The 19,587-nt window shown below is 37.8% G+C and overlaps 1 protein-coding gene across 1 annotated transcript in view; it reads left to right on the forward strand.

Annotated features, from left to right (window-relative positions):
- The window catches only part of NIN (ninein), a 97,436-nt gene extending 82,122 nt beyond the window's left edge, over nucleotides 1-15,314 (forward strand). Inside the window, 4 exon segments of the mRNA XM_034992762.1 lie at nucleotides 1,177-1,278; nucleotides 5,368-5,568; nucleotides 9,148-9,261; nucleotides 11,478-15,314. Of these exon segments, the coding sequence (XP_034848653.1) occupies nucleotides 1,177-1,278; nucleotides 5,368-5,568; nucleotides 9,148-9,261; nucleotides 11,478-11,687 (627 nt within the window). The 3' untranslated portion in view covers nucleotides 11,688-15,314.
- The last annotated feature ends 4,273 nt before the right edge of the window (nucleotides 15,315-19,587 follow it).

Genomic DNA, 19,587 nt, shown 5'->3' on the forward strand with positions numbered 1-19,587 from the left:
GAAAATTATGGTTTATGTAAAAATCTGGGAAGAATGATGAACAATCAATTACTTCTGTTATAAAAACTGTATGAAATGGGGCGCCTGGGTGGCTCAGTCGTTAAGCGTCTGCCTTCGGCTCAGGTCATGATCGCAGGGTTCTGTGATCGAGCCCCGCATCGGGCTCCCTGCTCGGCGGGAACCCTGCTTCTCCCTCTCCCACTCCCACTGCTTGTGTTCCCTCTCTCGCTGTGTCTCTCTCTGTCAAATAAATAAATAAAATCTTAAAATAAAAAAAAAAACTGTATGAAAATGTTAAGTTTGTGAAAGTTATCATGACCATAGGCAGTAAGAAGACTGGTTTGTGCTCTAACGGGGAAATACCATTCAGTTTTAGGTATATAAACTTTTCAGAAAGATAAAGGGTTTCATCCAGCTGCTAAGGGAAAAGTCTAATGATAGTTTTAGCCTGAAAAGCTTACACTTCTCTTTAACAATTTTTGCTCCTCTCCTCAGCTCTTTTTGATAGAAACCAAAATCAGGATTCTACAAGTGTCATATATTTTCTACTTAGCAATATTCTGAATTCCAGGGTCATGTAGCTCATTACATTCCTCCTATAATAGAGAATTCTAAAAATGGATACTCACAAAATCTTCAAATTTCATCTTTAAAATTGAGAAAGTTCTCCAACTCAGGTTTTATTTACTCTCAGTTTTAAGCCTTTAAACTTTGCCTTAAGACAGTGTTTTTCCCACTGCAGATCCATAGTAGAGGATCATGAAATTGATTTAGTGAAATATCAGCCTTTTTTATTAATAAGATATGCTAGAAGATATCAGAGTCCATGGCTCATGGTAAGGATAAATTTCATTTCATGAAAGTTCTCTTTCAGTGATATGTACTTATAATTGGTTATGTGTGTGGACTATGTCCTGGATATATTTCTTAAGTGAGCAGCACTGAAGTTTGAAAGCCAGGTGCCTTCTGGAATCTATTCCACGGAAGCAATGGTGATTAAAAACTATCCTACTTAAATGTAATCAGTGCACTGAATTATATTGTTTTCCTTCAATGAGTGAACTCTGCTTTCTTCCAAGGGTTAAGATTTCTGACTAGCATAAATTTGTCAAAATAAAGCAGAGCAACTCAAGTGTGTTTCGTTTTTTTAAAGGGAATTTTTTTGTTTTTTAGCAGGTCAGTCAGATGAATTCCCTTGAAAGAGAATTAGAAACGATTCATTTGGAAAATGAAGGCCTGAAAAAGAAACAAGTAAAACTGGATGAGCAGCTAATGGAGGTAAGTTTTTAAGCAACTGGCCTTAGCTATGAAGAATATTTTAATCCATGAATGTGCCATTTGTTGGGAGAGACTAGCATAGCATTGAATTCCTATTATGAAGAAAAGTGAAAAAGTATGCTGCCAAGCTGAATTCTTTGGTCTGTCTTACCAAGTTTGATAGACGTTGTTGCTCATTACATAGTCACAGGAATTCATACTGCTTCAGAGAGGAAGGAATCATGTTGACTATTCTAAAATGCAAGGACCCATACCTCCACAAATTCAGGTGGCAGGGACTCTGTCTGATCTTGGCCAAGAGACCCAGAGCTCCCCCACCACCGCTGAGGTTGTAAGTTTCCTGACACCTTCCCTATTGTAGTGTTTTACAGATGGGTTGCTAACAACCTCTTTAGTTAGGAAATCCGTGCAGGGAATTTGGGAGCATTAGCATTTAGAAGTTTAATCTTCCAGGGCTGTCACTGTTCATTACTACATTTGTAACTCAGCACTGCCTTGTGAGAGGTACATCTGTTAAATATAAAAATGGAGTTGTAAAACTTGTCAGCTTGGACACTGAGTTTCCAGTCTACTAGACTGCTTTCTGAATACTAAAGACAATGATAGGATATAAAACAACTTACGTACAAATCCTCCTTAACAATACAAATTTCACTGAGATACTTTGCTTGGGGTAGATGAAAATGTCACGTGGTGAACTGTAAAATTTATTTAAGGTAGAGAGGCATGGGTAGAAAACATCTTTTTGTGCTCTTAAAAAGTCGTGTGTAAACAAATATTTTAGAGCCAGAATTATAGGATGAGAGAGATTAAATAGATGGTTTTTAAATGTGAAATATGGGCAGATATGTCACACTGACATTTAAATGACCGCTGAGGTTTCTGCCAATTTTATGTTCTCTGATTTATCCACTAATAGGGAGATGAAACTATAAATAGTGAAATTCCAAACGCTTTTTTTCTTTCTCTGACAGCACATAATAAATGTGTTCCAAAGCTTGAGCTGCAGGCTGTGTTTAGATGTAGAGATGCTTTCTGATGAAATAATTGTATACTGTGATGAATAAGATATCTGAAGCTAAGCTCCACATGTCTCATACCAAATTGAAAAGTAACAGGGTATACTTAGTCACTGGTAGATCTTCCCCAAATGTTCTGCCAGCAGGCCCATCCATCTCCCACCTGCTCTAGCCGGCCTCAGAAACCTCTCTCTCTTCCTAACCCCACTTCACATGTTTAACTATCATAAGCAATTTCCCTTCATTATTTTTCTCCTTGATCTAGTAGTAAATATTTGCTAATGGATGAAGTAAACGGATGTTCATGGTACTAGAGCTGAATAACTAAAGGAAAGACTTGAATTTTCCATCGGAACACTGAAAAGAACATCTCATACACTATTCTAATGAAACTTTCTTTAGGCAATAAGACAGCTATTAACTCTGTACAGACCGATACAAATTGGATTCTTCAGCAGCTTTATTAAAATGTAATTCATATACCATATAGCTCACCTATTTAAAGTATATACTTCGATGACTTTGTTATATTAATTTTTTAAATGGTGGTAAATATATGCAGAACAAAATTTGCCATTTTAAAATTCAGTGGCATTAATTACATTCACAGTGTTCTACAACCCTCACCGCTACTTCCAAAACATTTGCATCACCCCAAAGACTCTAACCATTAAACGATAACTCCCTATCCCACCAGCCCTACAAAGTGGGTTTTTATTTATGTTCTGACATCTATAGATGAGGCCACTTTGGGGCGCATACAGTGGTTTTCACACCATTTTTTGTGTGCACCTCACCTGAGGGATAGGTACATTCCTCTGACTTGGCAGGGATTCTCATTGGGTTTGGGTGAGGGGCAGGCGGCAGGGGGAGGAGATGTTCCAACATCAGAATCTTTGGGATCAAGGATTTTAAGAAAAGCTCTCTAGGCGATTCTAATCTGATGTATGTCCTCCCTTGTGGGAAGGAGTTTCTCCTCATCCTTCTATGTCAGTTTAAAAGTCACTGATCTAGGGGCCCCTGGCTGGCTCAGTTGTTGGAGCGTGTGACTCTTGATCTTAGTGTTATGAGTTTGAGCCCTGTGTTGAGTGTAGAGATTACTTAAAAATAAAATCTTCAAAGAAAAAAAAAAAAAGTCACAGCTAATACAATATGTACCCATAGCCTAGGGCAATTAAATTCTTCCTTTTCCTAGTCTAGTGATTTGAGATCTTTAATTCCTACTCCAGGGCTTTTTCAATGACATGAGGCAATGTTCTCTAAATAACTGAATTTGAAGGTTCAAGAAAAGTGTTACAATCTGCATCAGCAGTTCTCAAGTCAGCCTAGCCAACAGTTCCAACACTTGAGCAATAAAATTGCCATTTGGAGATGCAGAATATAAACTATAAAAGTATTTAGTATCAGGTATAAACTATAAAAGTATTTAGTATCAGGTCCATCCAGACTAGACCTGGAATGTTCTAAATAATTCTGTTGGGACAGGTGGAGGTAAAGGTGGTAAGTTCACAAACTAGCCAAATCACAGTAGGTGAGGAAGCAGTTGCAGGATGAGAGCTATGAGACATTTTAAGGTCTGTAAAATTGGTATACAGAGAAATGTAAATGTTGTCCTTTATAAGTCCTTCCTGACTAGAGCACACATGTTCAGGTATATAATATACCCAGTTTTAACTGTTCTCTTTTTATAACTCATACTTTTCTTCCTCTTTTTATGACTCCTGTAATTTTCTTTTGTTTTTGTTTTGTCTGTGGCTAACCTGCACCTAGAACTCTGTGGTTGGAACTAGCAGAGAAGGGTGCAGTTCTCTGCCTGAGCTAGTGTGTGAAGGTAGAACATTCTCTTTCAATGCATTTCATAGCATGGAGATATCTCATTAGACTCCTTGTTCACGTAATCATTTTTACTGACTCTAACAGTTAGTAAATACGTAAGAGCCAATATTCATTTTACTTTAACTATGGAATATGTCTCTGTTTCCATGTATACCAGGATTTTCCTCAGTATTTAAAGACCTAGATGAAGAAAATCATCCTGCTGATATAAAATCATGGGATCATAATTCTCCCTATTTTTTAGTCCTGAAAATAAAATGGTGGGTTTCTGAATCTACAACTAGAAAATTTCAAAATGGGTAATCTCCCACCTCAGAAATTTAGATTTAAGGAAATGGATAGTGGCTCTGAAGTTTCATGACATTTAATTATAGTTGTGTCGTGGAGGGCCTTTTTCCCTTCTCACAAGCCTGGAGGAGCTGTTTCTTGAGTCTGGTACTTGAGTCTGGTCATGTTCATTGCATGCCTTCTGCGGGGTCCTCTGTCTGCTGAATGTGTCGACAGATGTGGAGTGGCATGCCTCACTGGCCAAATGCAGTGCGTTCTCCTTCTCCTTTTTCCTCTCCCCAGCTTTGGCATGTGATACACATATCATTTCCTCATTGGCTTGAACAAATATTTCTGTTCCATATACTTCAATTCCCGGGGATTCTAGGATATCACCCTTTGTCCCAGAATTGCTTATCTTATAGTGCTATTTAAGAGTTGAACATTGGTAAACTGAAATAGGGTAAAAGAATTTTAGATATGAGATTCTTTGTCTATCCTGGAAAATATATAGTCCTTGAACATTTGCTTTTAAGAATCTTTATGAATGGTAAGTAAAGTGGCAAAACCCTAAAGCATAACCACTTTCTCCCCTTTGCTTACTCCAACCCTGTCTGCATTTTGTTTGTTTAACGAGGCGTAATTAAATGTTCTAGTATAAGGAGACAATGAAGTAGAATTTAGACACATTATATATAGCGTGTACCTCATGCCCTTACAGTCACTCAAGAGTGAGGAAGTACAGTGTTTTAAGTCGAAAACTAATTATATTATCTCCTAAGGAAAATGACGCTTCCCAATGACTTACTTCTACTCAAGTCATGTACTGTCCTGTTTTCAAGTTATCAGGGGGTCTGAGAGGCCACTAATGAATCCATCGGCTTCATTCACTCTGCTTGACACTTTCAAGAGTAGCTCTGTGCTGCCAAGCACTGCAGCTGACCCGGGCTTTGCCTTTGTCGTCCAGAAGCAGCACCTGAGGTCCACTGTGATGCTTAGCCCATCCCCTCATGCTTGGGATCTCCAGCTGCGCCAGCAGCAAGCCTGCCCGATGGTGCCCAGGGAGCAGTTTCTGCAGCTTCAACACCAGCTGTTGCAGGCTGAGAGGACAAACCAGTGCCTGCAGGAGGAACTTGAAAACAGGACCTCCGAAACCAACACACCGCAGGTATGAGGCTCTTTCTTCCCTGCTGGTTAATTCAGCTCACCTCACCTCATTTGGCCTGTTTATGGGAAAGTTATACCCGTTCAAAGGTGGGGATAAAGAACCTAAATCTCTGTCAGAGAGCACCATCTTACCTGTATGACAAATCCACAGAACTGCAGTGTTACTTGGGGGTTTTGTTTGGGTTTTTTTGCAGTGATGCTCTTGCACTCTCAGCTTTGAAGCTGGGGAATGAAGTGTTCTGGGTCTCCTTTGCACATTCGTAGTTGATGAAGTCTCAGGATCGCTTGAGCGTAGTGTACAAGTGACCTAACGTTTTTTGACTTCACATTTGTCTGATGCCAAAAATATTACAGAATTCAAGTACAACTCTAGGATATGCATTACTAACAAAGCAACCTGGGTTTTCCTGTACTAGAGGGGTACAGTCTGCTGAGTTCCATAGAATTCACAAGTGGGGACTTTAAACAACTAATAGAGTGTGTAGTCAGTGACTTGAGTTGATGTATTTCATTTAACTTAATTTTTAAGAATGATCAAGTTTGAAAACCTCTTCTTAAGGAAATAAACATCTTTTCCCTTTTCCTTTGAATTAGCCTTATCCTAGCGCACTACAGACACAATCTGATACAAGCTGGGTTTCCAAATAGTTCTCTTGAGACTTCTGAAAAAGCTTGACTAGGAATGAAGCACTTCATGCTTTTTGCTTGCCCAATTTGTTTATTCAGAACTAGGAATAAAATAAAAATATTCCTTAGTTTGTATAATTCTAAATTCAATCTGGTTTGGATGCTTTTCTTCTGTTGTCTCTCAGTTGACTTTTCATAAGGAATTTCCCCACCTCCTTCTCTGTAATTGTCTCAAATTAGCACTATAATTATACCCTGGAGCAGTTCTGTCTTCCCCTTCTAGTAGTAGATATCTGTGCTTTGTCATGATATGCTTCTGTCAGCTAATCTTTTGAACAAAACCTTAAAATTATTTTGTCTTCTGTGCTTTAAAAATTCACGTTTTTGGAAGTTGCTGCTATTCCACTTCAGTTTCCAAATAGTAAAATTGTGCTGGTGGGGTGTTGAACAGATGCTCCAACAATTCATTACAGAACTGAATTATAAAACCTTGACCTCAGTTTTTGTTTTCTTAAGATTTTATTTCTCAACAGAGAGAGAGCCAGTGAGAGAGGGAACACAAGCAGGGGGAGTGGGAGAGGGAGAAGCAGGCTCCCCGCCAAGCAGGGAGCCCGATGTCGGGCTCATGACCTGAGCTGAAGGCAGACGCTTAACAACTGAGCCACCCAGGCGCCCTTGACCTCAGTTTTTAACAGACATTTTAAACCAAAGGATTAGGCGAAGATTTTATCTATTGCTTTCTCATACACACAGTTTTCAAAGCATGCTCTTCTACCCTACCTGCCAGTGTTTAAAAACAATATCCTTTTACTCCGATTACTTCAGGATTAGATAGACAAAAACTGTTAAGATTTTTGTACTAAAGAAAAAAAATTTCTCCAGTTGGATGGCAGAGTGGACTGCTTATTGCTGTCACTAGAATGCCACTGCAGACTCTCCTATTTCTGGTAACTGAGCTGCCATTAATTTTAAAACGACAGAATATTGTTAGAATCTGCATGTTGCCTCTGTGTGTGGAGTGATGTGATGTCTTCTGCCTGTGTGTTGCTTTGCTTGCATATGTAGTGTTCGTGTGCTTTTAAAAATTGTTTGCATTATAAATGTGTGAATTTAGACTCCTCCCAAAACATAATCTTGACATCAGGGTGAAGTGTACCACTTGCCTTCTTTCTCTAGGCCTTGCTACCGGAGCAGCGAGCAGTGCATGCAGATTCCTACAGAAGGATTGGGCACCTGTGAAAACTGGGCTGCTATTGATGGCATTTCTTACCATGGCAGATACTCAGATGCACACACCCATACACCCCGTGCACACACACACACAGAGACATAAGCTGAAAAATGTTTTGGAATCAAGTGCTCTTTTAAATCATTATTATTATTGCCTTTGCAGTATTATGTCTCTTATTTATTAATGTAGAAATGACAGATTTTGTGAATCAAATTCACAAATTTCAGCTTGTTTTGAATCGTTTTATTTATACCATTTAAAGAGTGTGGACTTGAGATTCTTAAAAGGATGTATTCTATATATTTTCTCATTCCATATGCTGTAACTATTTTTAACAAGAGGTACTACTTTTATATATGGAATTGGAAGAAAATTTGGGTTATTTATACTGTTTTGTATAAGATGTATAATGCTTTTTTGACAGGAAAAAGGAAAATTTTGACAATAAAATAAATTTTAAATATATGACTGCCTTTGTTTTTCCTCTTTTGCCATGTTCCATGTTCTTCGACTTATCTGTTATGGTTTTGTTTTGTTTTGTTTTGTTTTGCTTTTTTTCAGGCAAGTAGAAATCAGGCATTTTCCATTTACGTTTGAACTTTGAAAAAGCCATTATATCTTTTAAAATATAGTATTTTTTTTAAAGCTAGATGTTCTCAAGGCCTGATTTCTTGAGGTTTACTTTCTGCATTAGACTTATACATACTACAATTTTTGACTTCAAATTGGTCACATGGTTTAGTTGCTTATATTTGAATAAATGCTGTTATTTTATCCAAACAAATGTTGGCTTTCCACCCATGTTTGGTCATTCTGCATGCTTTTAAGAGGAGTTATATCATCAGCCACTAACACCTGAGTTTTGAAGAACCTTTTAAAATCTGAAATTCTGTATGTGAACATTTTAGTGGCCTGCCGGGAGAGGCCGTTGGTTGCACTCTAAGTCTCTGTGTCCTTGGGCTCTCCAGACCCCACGGAATTCCTTCATCCATCACTGTTGTGTGAGGAGAGGAGGGGCAGCCGGGGGTCTTCTTCTGCCCTATTATTTTATCTAGGAGTCGTGTGTGGGAAGAGAATTCTTAATTTTAAATCTTTTATGATAAACCCATCCTCAATGCAGATGTTTGCTTCACACTGACAAGTCAAAATGGGAAACAGATGACTACAGTAACTGGCAGGAAGAGGCTGATTGTTATGAGGAAAGGAACACTAACAAACACCCTCACATCACAGTAACCAGCCATTTCACACAGGAGAAATGGACCTGCACATTGCAAGCTGATTGGAAATGTTAGGTGATCCTGAATAAACACAGTTTTGTTTTATTCTTGAGAGACCCACAGTATGGCAAAGGCCCCAGTCACAGATGGAAGGTTGATAACCATAGTTTAATTTACTTTGGATACCCATCTTACTAGAGGAGATGCACACAGGTACTAAATTATGGGTTTTAAGAATATGGCTTTATCTCAGGGGAAAATGGTAACACAGGTAAGATTTTTTTTTTTTAATCTTTGATTCCTTCTCTGATAGGATTTCTTTTCTAACGTGCAACCCATGCAATGTTCAGAACCCCCATTTCTCCAGAAATCCACCCTTCCAGTTACAAAGGCAAACATTTCCTGTCCTTTCTTTAGGCATCTTGTGGGGAAAAATAAATTACTAGTGTTTTTAGTATGGCATGATTTTCCAATGATAATACCCTTTTTTTCCTCCTTTCAGGGAAACCAGGAGCAACTAGTGACCGTCATGGAGGAACGAATGATGGAAGTTGAACAGAAATTGAAACTGGTGAAAAGGCTTCTTCAGGATAAAGTGAATCAGCTCAAAGAACAAGTGAGCCTCCCGGGTCACCTCTACCCACCCACCTCACATTCCACTTTTAACTCCAGTTTTCCATTCCTTTATCGCCATTAACTTGTTCACTTCTGTTGTCAAATAAAGGCAAATGCTACTACAGATGTACAGCAGAATTTAGGATTCACTCTCCCCCATACCACTCCAGAAGTATGAATTCTGTATTCTCTACATTATTTTCCCAAAGCTCTTTTAAGGCAGGTTGGTCCACAATTTCAAAAATGTACGTTTGCTAACAGAGACTGACACGGACCTAACGAATTAATTCCTAACAAAGTTCAGCAGCTCAAATTTAATGTTTGTAGATTTTTTTTATTTGCCCAAGACAGGAAATATTCTATGGAAATAAACAGAAAATTTATGTTGGTAAAAAACTGGAAGATAAATGGAACTTTAGCTTTCCTGTTTGCAACAGCTATGATGACCTCAAAAAGTACTTATGGCTATAACCAGACCCCAAAATGCTGTGCTCTGAATTAGAATAGGGACCCAGAATTCCAGGACCACTATGGAGACTGACCCTTTTCACCTGCTGGTGGCAGGTGTGGCCTGTGTTTAGAAAGTATTTGTGTAACCACTGATGACATGCAAAAAAGGACTACTTTATAGAACGTGTTGTAGTGCTTTGGAAACTGAGATGAAGAACTGAGGGGCGGGGGCAGAAACTGTCCAACCTGGTTTTCTAGATACATAAAAAGAAGAATCATCCCAAAAGAAGGTCTTAATGCAGCGGTAGACTGGAACTTTCCTTTGCCCAATGTCTTAATCACAAAATGGAAAGAAAGTCTTACACAATACACATTTATTCAATCCTTTAATCATTCCCTTATTCAAAACATAGCTACTGTGTGCCAAGTCCTGTTCTAAGCACTAGAGATACAGCAGCGAACAAAACAAAATCCTGCTCATGTGGACTGTAATTCACTTACAAGGTATCGATCATTTGGCAAGGTAGTAATTTCAAAAATAAAGAAAATGGAGTCCACTTCAGCAGAGGAGAACGTAGAGAAGAAATACTTGATCCAACTCAGGAGTTTAAAGCAAGTTTCCTGAAGGCCTCTTAAACCAAGTACTGATGCTGAGTAAGATTTGAACAGATGAAGAAATGTGAGAAGGACATTGTAGGCTATGGGAACATCATGTAGTTATGACAACATATGGGGTGTGGACATCTACAAACATTTTGGCATTAACAGTTCATACGGTCCTGAAAGAAGCGGAAGAAACTAGAGCAATAAGGAGGAGTGGGCAGTAGAGAGCCCTTAGTGCTGAGCTATGGAGTTTGAATTTCATTCTGTAGGTGATGAAGAGCCATCAAAGTGTTTTTTAAAAGTGAAGAAAGAAGGGGGAGAGAGAGAGATGAAAAGTTGTCTTAGGACAGTTTAATAGAGTAGGCGAGTATGTTACACCAGCCAGTCATCTAGGTCCTGGGCTTCAGTGTCACCATCTTTATCATTGCCTTTTGAAATGCTAATAAATTAGCTAAGCTTCAGTTCATTATTCCCTAAAAACTCTGTACTTTCAGATGCCCTGGTTAAAACTGGGTGTAAAATGAGGTGTAACGAGAAAAGGGGGATTGGAATACATTAATAGGAACTATAATAAAATTATCCCAGGGCTGCTGACCAATTTTCCCAGCCCAACCTAGACTAGATCTTCTAATCCTAAAAATTAAAATATATCTTCTAGACAAGCTCTACTATGCAAAAGGGGAAGAGTTAAGGAAAAGTAACTGCCCAAATCTTACCTTTGTTGTATACAATACATGGACCAAATTTTAAAATAAACAGTAGGTTATAGCTATGAATGTTCTTAACAAGTGCTTGAGCTTCCCAGAGTTAAAGTTCATACTCTATACCTCAGAAACTATAAAAGTATTTTGATATATTTTTAGAGAATGAAAAAGTAATACCTAATTTATTTAGGTGGAAAAAGACTTGAATTTTTGAGCCTTCAAATATTAATATGTTCTTTTTGTTAGTGACTTCTACAAGCAGCATGCAAAGAAACAGCTTGGAATAAGTGGATTTGCTCTACTTGCATCCCTGATGCCAGGTCTGATGTTAAACCTGTGTTGTAAAATAGAAGAATATAATTGATAGACGTCATTTGCCTTTATGAACAACTGTCCTAATGTCACACCTTTAAACTTAATTACAGAAATGGAGTCAAGATGTTTCTGGTTCTGTTTCTAGCTCTACAAGAATACTAAAGCAGATGCAATGGTGAAGGATTTGTATGTTGAAAATGCCCAGTTGTTGAAAGCTCTGGAAATGACTGAACAGCGCCAAAAAACAGCGGAGAAGAAAAATTACCTCCTAGAAGAGAAGATTGCCAGCCTCAGTAACATAGTCAGGAATCTGGCACCAGCACCACTGACTTCTACACCTCCCTTGAGGTCATAGCCAAGCCAAAGGATACACTCATATTTGTGCACTTTACTGAAATGGATGGAACATTTCAGTAAGTTCTCTCAACCATTTGTTGTTTAAACCTTTAATGGTTTAAAGTTAAGCTCAACCTAAAACTGCCAGCAACAGAACTGGTCTCCATTCATTATAATTAGTTCTTCCAAAGAGACTAAATTATTCCCAAGCTTTGAATTTTTAAAAAATATCCTAATAGCCACCAAAAAGGTAGATATATGAACACGATGCAAGAGTCTTAAAACCCCAGTTTTGAATGAGTTTTTTTTAAATATTATATATAAAGCTATGTGTAAATGCCAGATATTTAAAGTTTGAGATCTGATTAGCCTACTGTTTTGACCTTTATTTAAAAAACAAATGTATGTCTTCTTACACCTTCAAATATGGAAAAGTCATTCTGTTTCTAATACTTTTGGTTCTTTGGTAACAGACCCTGGGCTCAATAACCACAGAGGTCAGAAAAGCCAGAGTCCATAGTACTCTACCTTTTAACAGCTATGACAGTATTACCACCCTTGATGTATTCTAGATGTACAACTGATTTATTCAACTGCACTGTTAACTAATGTTAAAACTGTACTTTAAACATTTTTTTTCCTCCTTAGAAGTTTCATTCGGGGAGCTTACCTTCTAAAAAATGGATAAAGCCACGTTCTTAAAAGCATTTGAACTATAGGGAAAGCATTGAACAAATCACTTTGGAGTAAACAGCTACTCTTAGAAGAGAGATAAGCAAACCATGGGGGTTTCTCTCTCAAGTCTTGGAGTTCATGAACTTACGTTTAGGGTTGCTTCAAGCACTCAGGGAACAATACTTTGAATGGTCTTCCTGAAACACTGTAGGGCCTCTTTAAGAATCTGAAATGCATAAACCATGTGACCTTATTTGTCTTATATTTAGAGCTGTTCTGTGATTTTTATTTCGATATTTTTGGTGAATTTACTCTTCTGAAAAGCCTTGATTTTAGAGCTAAAAACTTATGGAAGAGTTATTTGCTTAACATAGGTTAAAATTTCCATGCTTCCTATTCTTCTAACACTTCAAATCTGATCATAAGAATTTCTTACTCTGAGGGTACCTGGGTGGCTCAGCTGGTTAGGCGTCTGCCTTCTGCTTGGGTCATGATCCCAGGGTCCTGGAATCGAGTCCCGCATCGGGCTCCCTGCTCAGCAGGGAGTCTGCTTCTTCCTCTGACCCTCCCCCCTCTCGTGCTCTCTCTCTCTGAAATAAAATCTTTAATTTCTTACTCGGATGAGGACTGGCATGCCATCTGAGGTAAAAAAGTGCCAAGGAGCTCTTACAGGTCTAGCTGTCTTACAGGTATAGCTGTTTCCATTCAGTTCTCAAGACCAGAACTTTATAGAGCAGTCAACGTTTTTACGATGGGTAAATATTTTCCCCCAAATCAAAGCTTTGCTTCTCAGCCTACTTCAGCCAGCCAGCCAGCCATTGGTGGAGGACTTATGTTTAGGACACTGACAAAGCTCATTCTAGTGACCTACTTGTTTTTGTGGAACAGCAATTAGATAAGAAAAATTCACTCTGATGTATTCCTGGAAGGCCAAACCCATCGATTTACAAGACCGGTAACAGCAAAATCACGCACTGCTTTATGGGCAGGGACAAAAGATTCACGAAAACTGCCTAAGAAGTCATATGATGTTTAAAAATCTCAACAAAATAATTTGCATCAAGCAACTTTCAGGTTCCTCGTGGCCTAACCATCTGTTGGTCCCACCTGACAAGCTAGGGCCAACACAGAAATCCTTACTCCAAGAGCTCTGACAAGGTATGGCCGTTTGTGGTACTGGAATTCAAACTCATGAAACAAACCTTTTCAGGTCTGGATAGCTCTTACTATCAGAAAGTCCTGATTTCTCCCTGGAAAAATAATTAATTTTAATCCTTCCCTGTAATTACCCTTCAAAACATGTCACATCTGCTATCATGCCTTCCCTAATCTTTCATCCCAGTGCAAACATTACTAGTCAACCCAAGTACTTGTATGGCATTGGCTTTAACAGAGAATGTTTTTCACTTAAAACTGTGGATAGACCTAGGGGACTAAGGTCATAAATAAACTATGCATCTGTGGTGTATTTATGTGATATGCTTCAAGTTACTCAAGGTTATTACTATCAAAATTGAACACCAAGCAGATTTCTCAAATAACTGGCTTTAGCATGTGATCACATGTGTTGTAATTTTTGTTGTTTTTTACATTACGAAAAGTGTAGGTTAATTTCTCATAAATCTATATTTATGTGTATATAAAATGCTGTATAATGAATGTAAATATGACTTTCTGGAAAGTTTTAGACTACATTTAGAATCCCTTTATCCAAAATCAAAATGCTGCTCAAATGATTAATTGAATCAACATCTAGGTGCTTTATTTCTTGTTTTACTGCACTTATAAAAGGGAAAAAGATTAACATGAAGTTACCTTAAATTTATACATTTGTGCAGCAGTTTATTTTTGTAGCCTAGAGTGGGAATTTAACTGGCAATTTATAATAGCATTTACAGCTTTTAAAAAATCTTTTAAAGAGATTAAATTTGAACTTAAATGTTTAGGTTTTGCTTTCAGACTTTATAATAGCACTCTTAAAAATCACTAGTTATGTATTCTTTTATAGGCATTTAGCTACTTGTTTGTTAAAAGCACTGGTTAAACTTTCTTTGGCTTTCTTAAGAGTTATTTAAATTAGTCTGAGAAGATGGGATATTCATTTCAAGGAAAGAGTCAAGTTTGCCTTTGTGATAATATGTTACGCTAAGACAAAGAAAGTGTGGATCACAAAACCTGCGTTATTCTATTTTGCTTTCTTCTGCTCTTTAGAAGCCTGAACTCTTAAGCTCAAATTGTGAAGGGAGAAAAGTAGAGGGGGTGGGGTAGAACTGATCACAGTATTTTATTTATTTTTCTAAAACCTGGATTTTAAAACTATTTTAAATGTGAATCCTTCCCAGAAGCTTCAAATACATTGCTTATATATTTAATCTTGAGCATATTTTACATAAATAGATTACAAAATCATAAGCTTTCACAATATAGAAGGAGCTCTTACAGGTCTAGTGTTTCAATAATGTACAAATACCCAGGACAGGTATTATTATGAAGAACGTTTTTCTTTAAGAATGAATAAAAAGTCCACTTTATGGTGGACTTTAACATGTGGGAATGAATTTATTTTTTTCATTTCTTTTTTTTCCTGAGGGAAGGAAAAGAGAAATATGTTGCTATTGTCAGCATCTTAAAGGTATTCCCTATCAAGGCAAGGCTAAGTGCTTTGTCATAGTATTAAGCAAGTCTTGTTTTGAATGGATTACCTGTAATGGCTCATTGGAATGATATACAAGTAATGCCAAAAGCCAAGTCAAAGCCTAATAACCAAAGCATTCCATATTTAAAACTTATTTATCATATCATATTTGGACCTATTTGAACATCTCAACACTCTAAAAAAGAAAACTATTATGGCATATGGATAGCTGTTTATTAAAATTAGCCTTTTATTGCTCAGCTTTTTTGAATGATTTGAATTAACTTTATTCTTGTGGGAAGACATTTTCACACCATGATTTAAGGGAACACTAGTTTTGTGGGGAAAAAAACCAAAACCCTGAGTTCATCAAAAGCCATCTATAAGATTCTTTTGAGATAAAAATTAATCTGTATGTGTTGATATCAACTTTGTATATTTCATCTTAGCCATTCTCTCTTAAAGGTTTTAATGTGAGCTTAAAATGTAAATAAAGAATTTTGTAAACATGGCTCTTGTTTTCTATATATCCTGAACTTTTATACAGTGTCAGTACGTTCATCATTGGTCTTTAGAGTAAAAGCATCAAAATACTGCACTAAACACATTCTACAAATGCAGAAGCTCTGCATCCACCCCAGACCTAATAAATCATATTCTTCATATTCTGCATTTTAAGAAAATTCCCAAGTGATTTGTATGTGATTTAGAGCACTGGGACTCCATTTCTGTCACAGAATTGAAGACTTTTACACCAGCAAGTTTGGGGTCCCTGTATCCTGTAGTGGTTCGTAATTTACCTCCAGAATCCTGACTCAACCTCAGGTGAGGCCCTACCTGGGATTTTGGGTGCTTTGGAGATGACTTTGTTTCACTTTCCCATCTTTATGGGTGACTCAGACTTAGTTGAGCTGTTTGTGAATGATGCGATATATACAAGTATAGACATAAATGTCAGCCTGAAAATACATTAAGTCACTATGCTGAATACTGAAATGTAGAATGGAAATGGTGACCAAACTAGACCCATCTCACAAGCCTTGTTTAATTACTTTCAAAGCTTTTATATCAGCCTTACACTGCCTTTAGGAGGCAAGAGCTATAATTATCCCCATTTTACAGGTGAGTAAACTGAAACTTAGCAAAATTGTGACTTAAGTCCACACAGCCAGCTAAAAAGGGCACTCAGGATTTAAGACCCTGATTTGTCTGTATTAATATGTTGCAGCACTTTATCAGTTTCTACTTCCATCAACAACATATGTGTTGACTGAATACCTACCATGCATACTATAAAGAAAAATGTAAATCATTCCTGGTTTTCTGTTTATGATTGGGTTGGGGTAGAGTAGTAAGATTTATGCACAAAAAAATTAGAAAAAATATCCATACAGAAGATGATTAAGTTTTGTTGAAGGATTCAGTACTATGGGCATTAGGATAAGGAAGATTAGCATCTTCAGGTATTTTAATGTAGAATGAGGAAGGTTCTTCACCTACTATGTTAAATATAATTGTGTATGTACTTCATTGAGATTACTGTAACCTGTTTTGTAGTCTCTTATTCATCTTGCATGCAAAAAGTCATATTTTCCCTCTGATACTAATTTGATGTCCATTTTCCCATAATAATGGTTAGGTTTTATCCAAAGGATCAGAATTTTGACCTAAAGTATATAAATTATCTATAATCTATTGATTAAAATGTTAATTTAATCTAGATAAAATATGTTGTAAGTCACAAAATTGGTTGTTACTCACTGTTGGTTTTGCCTCATTTGCAGATCAGGAAAAATGACTGATTTAAACGTCTTTTAAAAAAAATTAAAATTCCACAAAGGCGAACTGTAAAACTGAATCAGCAAAATGTCAGCTAAAGAGTAGGCAACCAGGATGCCTGGCTGGCTCAGTCAGTAGAGCATTGACTCTTCATCTCAGGGTCATGAGTTCAAGCCACACACTGGGTATAGAGCTTACTTAAGGAAAAAAAAAAAAGGCAACCATGTAAAATAAAGCTAGATACCCTTATGTTAAAATATTTAATTTTAGGGGCGCCTGGGTGGCTCAGTCATTAAGAGTCTGCCTTCAGCTCACGTCATGATCCCAGGGTCCTGGGATCGAGCCCCGCATTGGGCTCCAGCCCCGCATTGGGCTCCCTGCTCAGCGGGAAGCCTGCTTCTCCCTCTCCCACTCCCCCTGCTTGTGTTCCTTCTCTCACTCTGTCTCTCTCTGTCAAATAAAATCTTTTAAAAAAATATTTAATTTTAAACAATTGCATGAGATATGCTTTACTAGTTACAGCAAAGTAAAAATCTAACAGTCCTTAGAGCCAAAATGAGCATTCACTATTTTTCTTTCCTGTTAGGAATTTTATCTGTCTTCAAGATCTCAAGCAATACATAAGCACCAACCCAGTCCCAGGCACTAAGATGTTATCCACTGGAGTGGTGGGCGGTGGGAGGCATGGGGTGGCTGGGGGATAGATACTGGCGAGGGTATGTGCTATGGTGAGCGCTGTGAATTGTGTAAGACTGTTGAATCACAGACCTGTACCTCTGAAACAATACATTATATGTTAAAAAAAGAAGATTGTAGGAAGGGAAAAATGAAGGGGGGGAAACGAACCATGAGAGACTATGGACTCTGAGAAATAAACTGAGGGTTTTAGAGGGGAGGGGTGTGGGAGGATGGGTTAGCCTGATGATGGGTATTAAAGAGGGCACGTATTGAATGGAGCACTGGGTGTTATACGCAAACAATCATGGAACACTACATCAAAAACTGATGTATGGTGATCAACATAAAAAATATATAATTTTTTTAAAAGATGTTATCCAGTATTACAATGCTATGGACAATAAACATTGTCAATGTTATAAAAAGCAAAAAAAAAAAAAAACAAAAAAACCTGTGGAAATGTCCTAGATTAAAGGAGACTAAAGAGACTTGACAACTAAATGCAATTAACTACTCGTAGGTTGGAATTCTATATTGGAGAGGCCAACTGGATATGGATGGTACAGTAGAATATAGCCTTATATCAATTTAAATTTAATGAAGTTGTTAATTAGTATGTTTATGTAAGGCTATATTCTAAGGAAATACACACTGAAGTTGTTTTTAGGGATAAAGAACCATAATGTATGCAACTTACAAATGATTCAGAAACACAAAATTATACACACAAGGACTCAGAGAGTAATGAAGTAATTGTGTGAAATATTTAAAATCTTGGGAGGGGCACCTGGGTGGCTCAGTTGAGCATCCGACTTTTGATTTTGGCTCAGGTTGTGATTTCAGGGTTGTGGGATTGAGCCCCATGTTGGGCTCTGCACTCAGTGCAGAGTCTGCTTGTCCCTCTCCCTCTGCTCCTCCCCCACTCCCTCTCAAGCTGTCTCTCTCTCTCACATAAATAAATGGATATATTTTTTTTAAATAGGGGAACGGTATGCAAGTATTTGTAATATTCTTTTAACCTTCTTTAAGTTTGCAATTATTTCCAAATAAAACATTTCTATCTACAACATATAGATAGAAATTTACTAAATGTGGTAGTAGGCACTTAACTTCAACTTTCCTTACCCTCATGGCAACTCTGAAGCGTAGATGGTATTCCAATGGGAGAGAAGAGGAAACTGACTAGAAACCACGTATGGCAGCCTATCCATATGCCTATGGTCTATTATGTAAATTTTGGTAGAATCAGATATTTTTCCTATTTCCCTGGAAATATAGAAAATGGGAAAACATGGGAGAGATGGAGGCATTTGGCAGAAGAAGTAAAAGCCAGAAGAAGCGACAAGGGGGTCCATAGGGTACAAGAGAAGCTGTTCAGGAAAATAATCCCCCCTCCAAACACAAAACGACAGTCCTTAAAGCAAGACATAAAGGTCAGTAGGAGCTCAGGATTAACAGTGCACCCTCTTCTATCTCTTCATTTGTTAGCATGCAAGTATTTATTTTTCCTGAGGTAGAAAACACACTTTATCCATGCCTACAAATGATTGTACTCTCCTACCCTCTGGAGAATGTGACTCAAAGAGGAACTTGTGGCAAGTTAAAGTAAAAGGGGATTTACTATAAGAAATCATATTTGTTTCACGGAACCGAAGGGCAGAAAATACAGACAGACTTCATGAGGTATCAAATCAAAGACCTTTGGTGCTCTCCCCTACCCCCCGGCCCCCCTCTCTATCCTTAGCTATCTCTCATCACGTGGTCTCTTGTTTTTTGTTCCTCCCTCTGCACCTGTTTGGGGGGGGGGGGCAGCAGCAGTGTTTTCCTATCCTCTCCGGTTCAAATGCTAGAGGTCAACAATTACTAAAAGCTGGTTGGATTATGGAAAGACCCTTGCCGGGTCAATCAACTATGGACAGCAAGGGTCAGGGTCTTGGGGTATGGTACAAGCTGCAGAGGTTACCACATGAGACAAAATACTCTCATAGATAAGGGGTTATGATGGATAGTGAGGGAAATTTGGGCTTAAGATGTGTAGACAGTGGATAAAAATGACTTCAAGGGTAGGATTTTTTTTTTTTAAGATTTTATTTATTTATTTGACAGAGAGAGACACAGCAAGAGAGGGAACATAAGCAGGGGGAGTGGGAGA

Source organism: Mirounga leonina, unplaced genomic scaffold (assembly GCF_011800145.1).
Source record: "Mirounga leonina isolate KUSES-001 unplaced genomic scaffold, KU_Mleo_1.0 Mir_82, whole genome shotgun sequence".
Classification (NCBI taxonomy): domain Eukaryota; kingdom Metazoa; phylum Chordata; class Mammalia; order Carnivora; family Phocidae; genus Mirounga; species Mirounga leonina.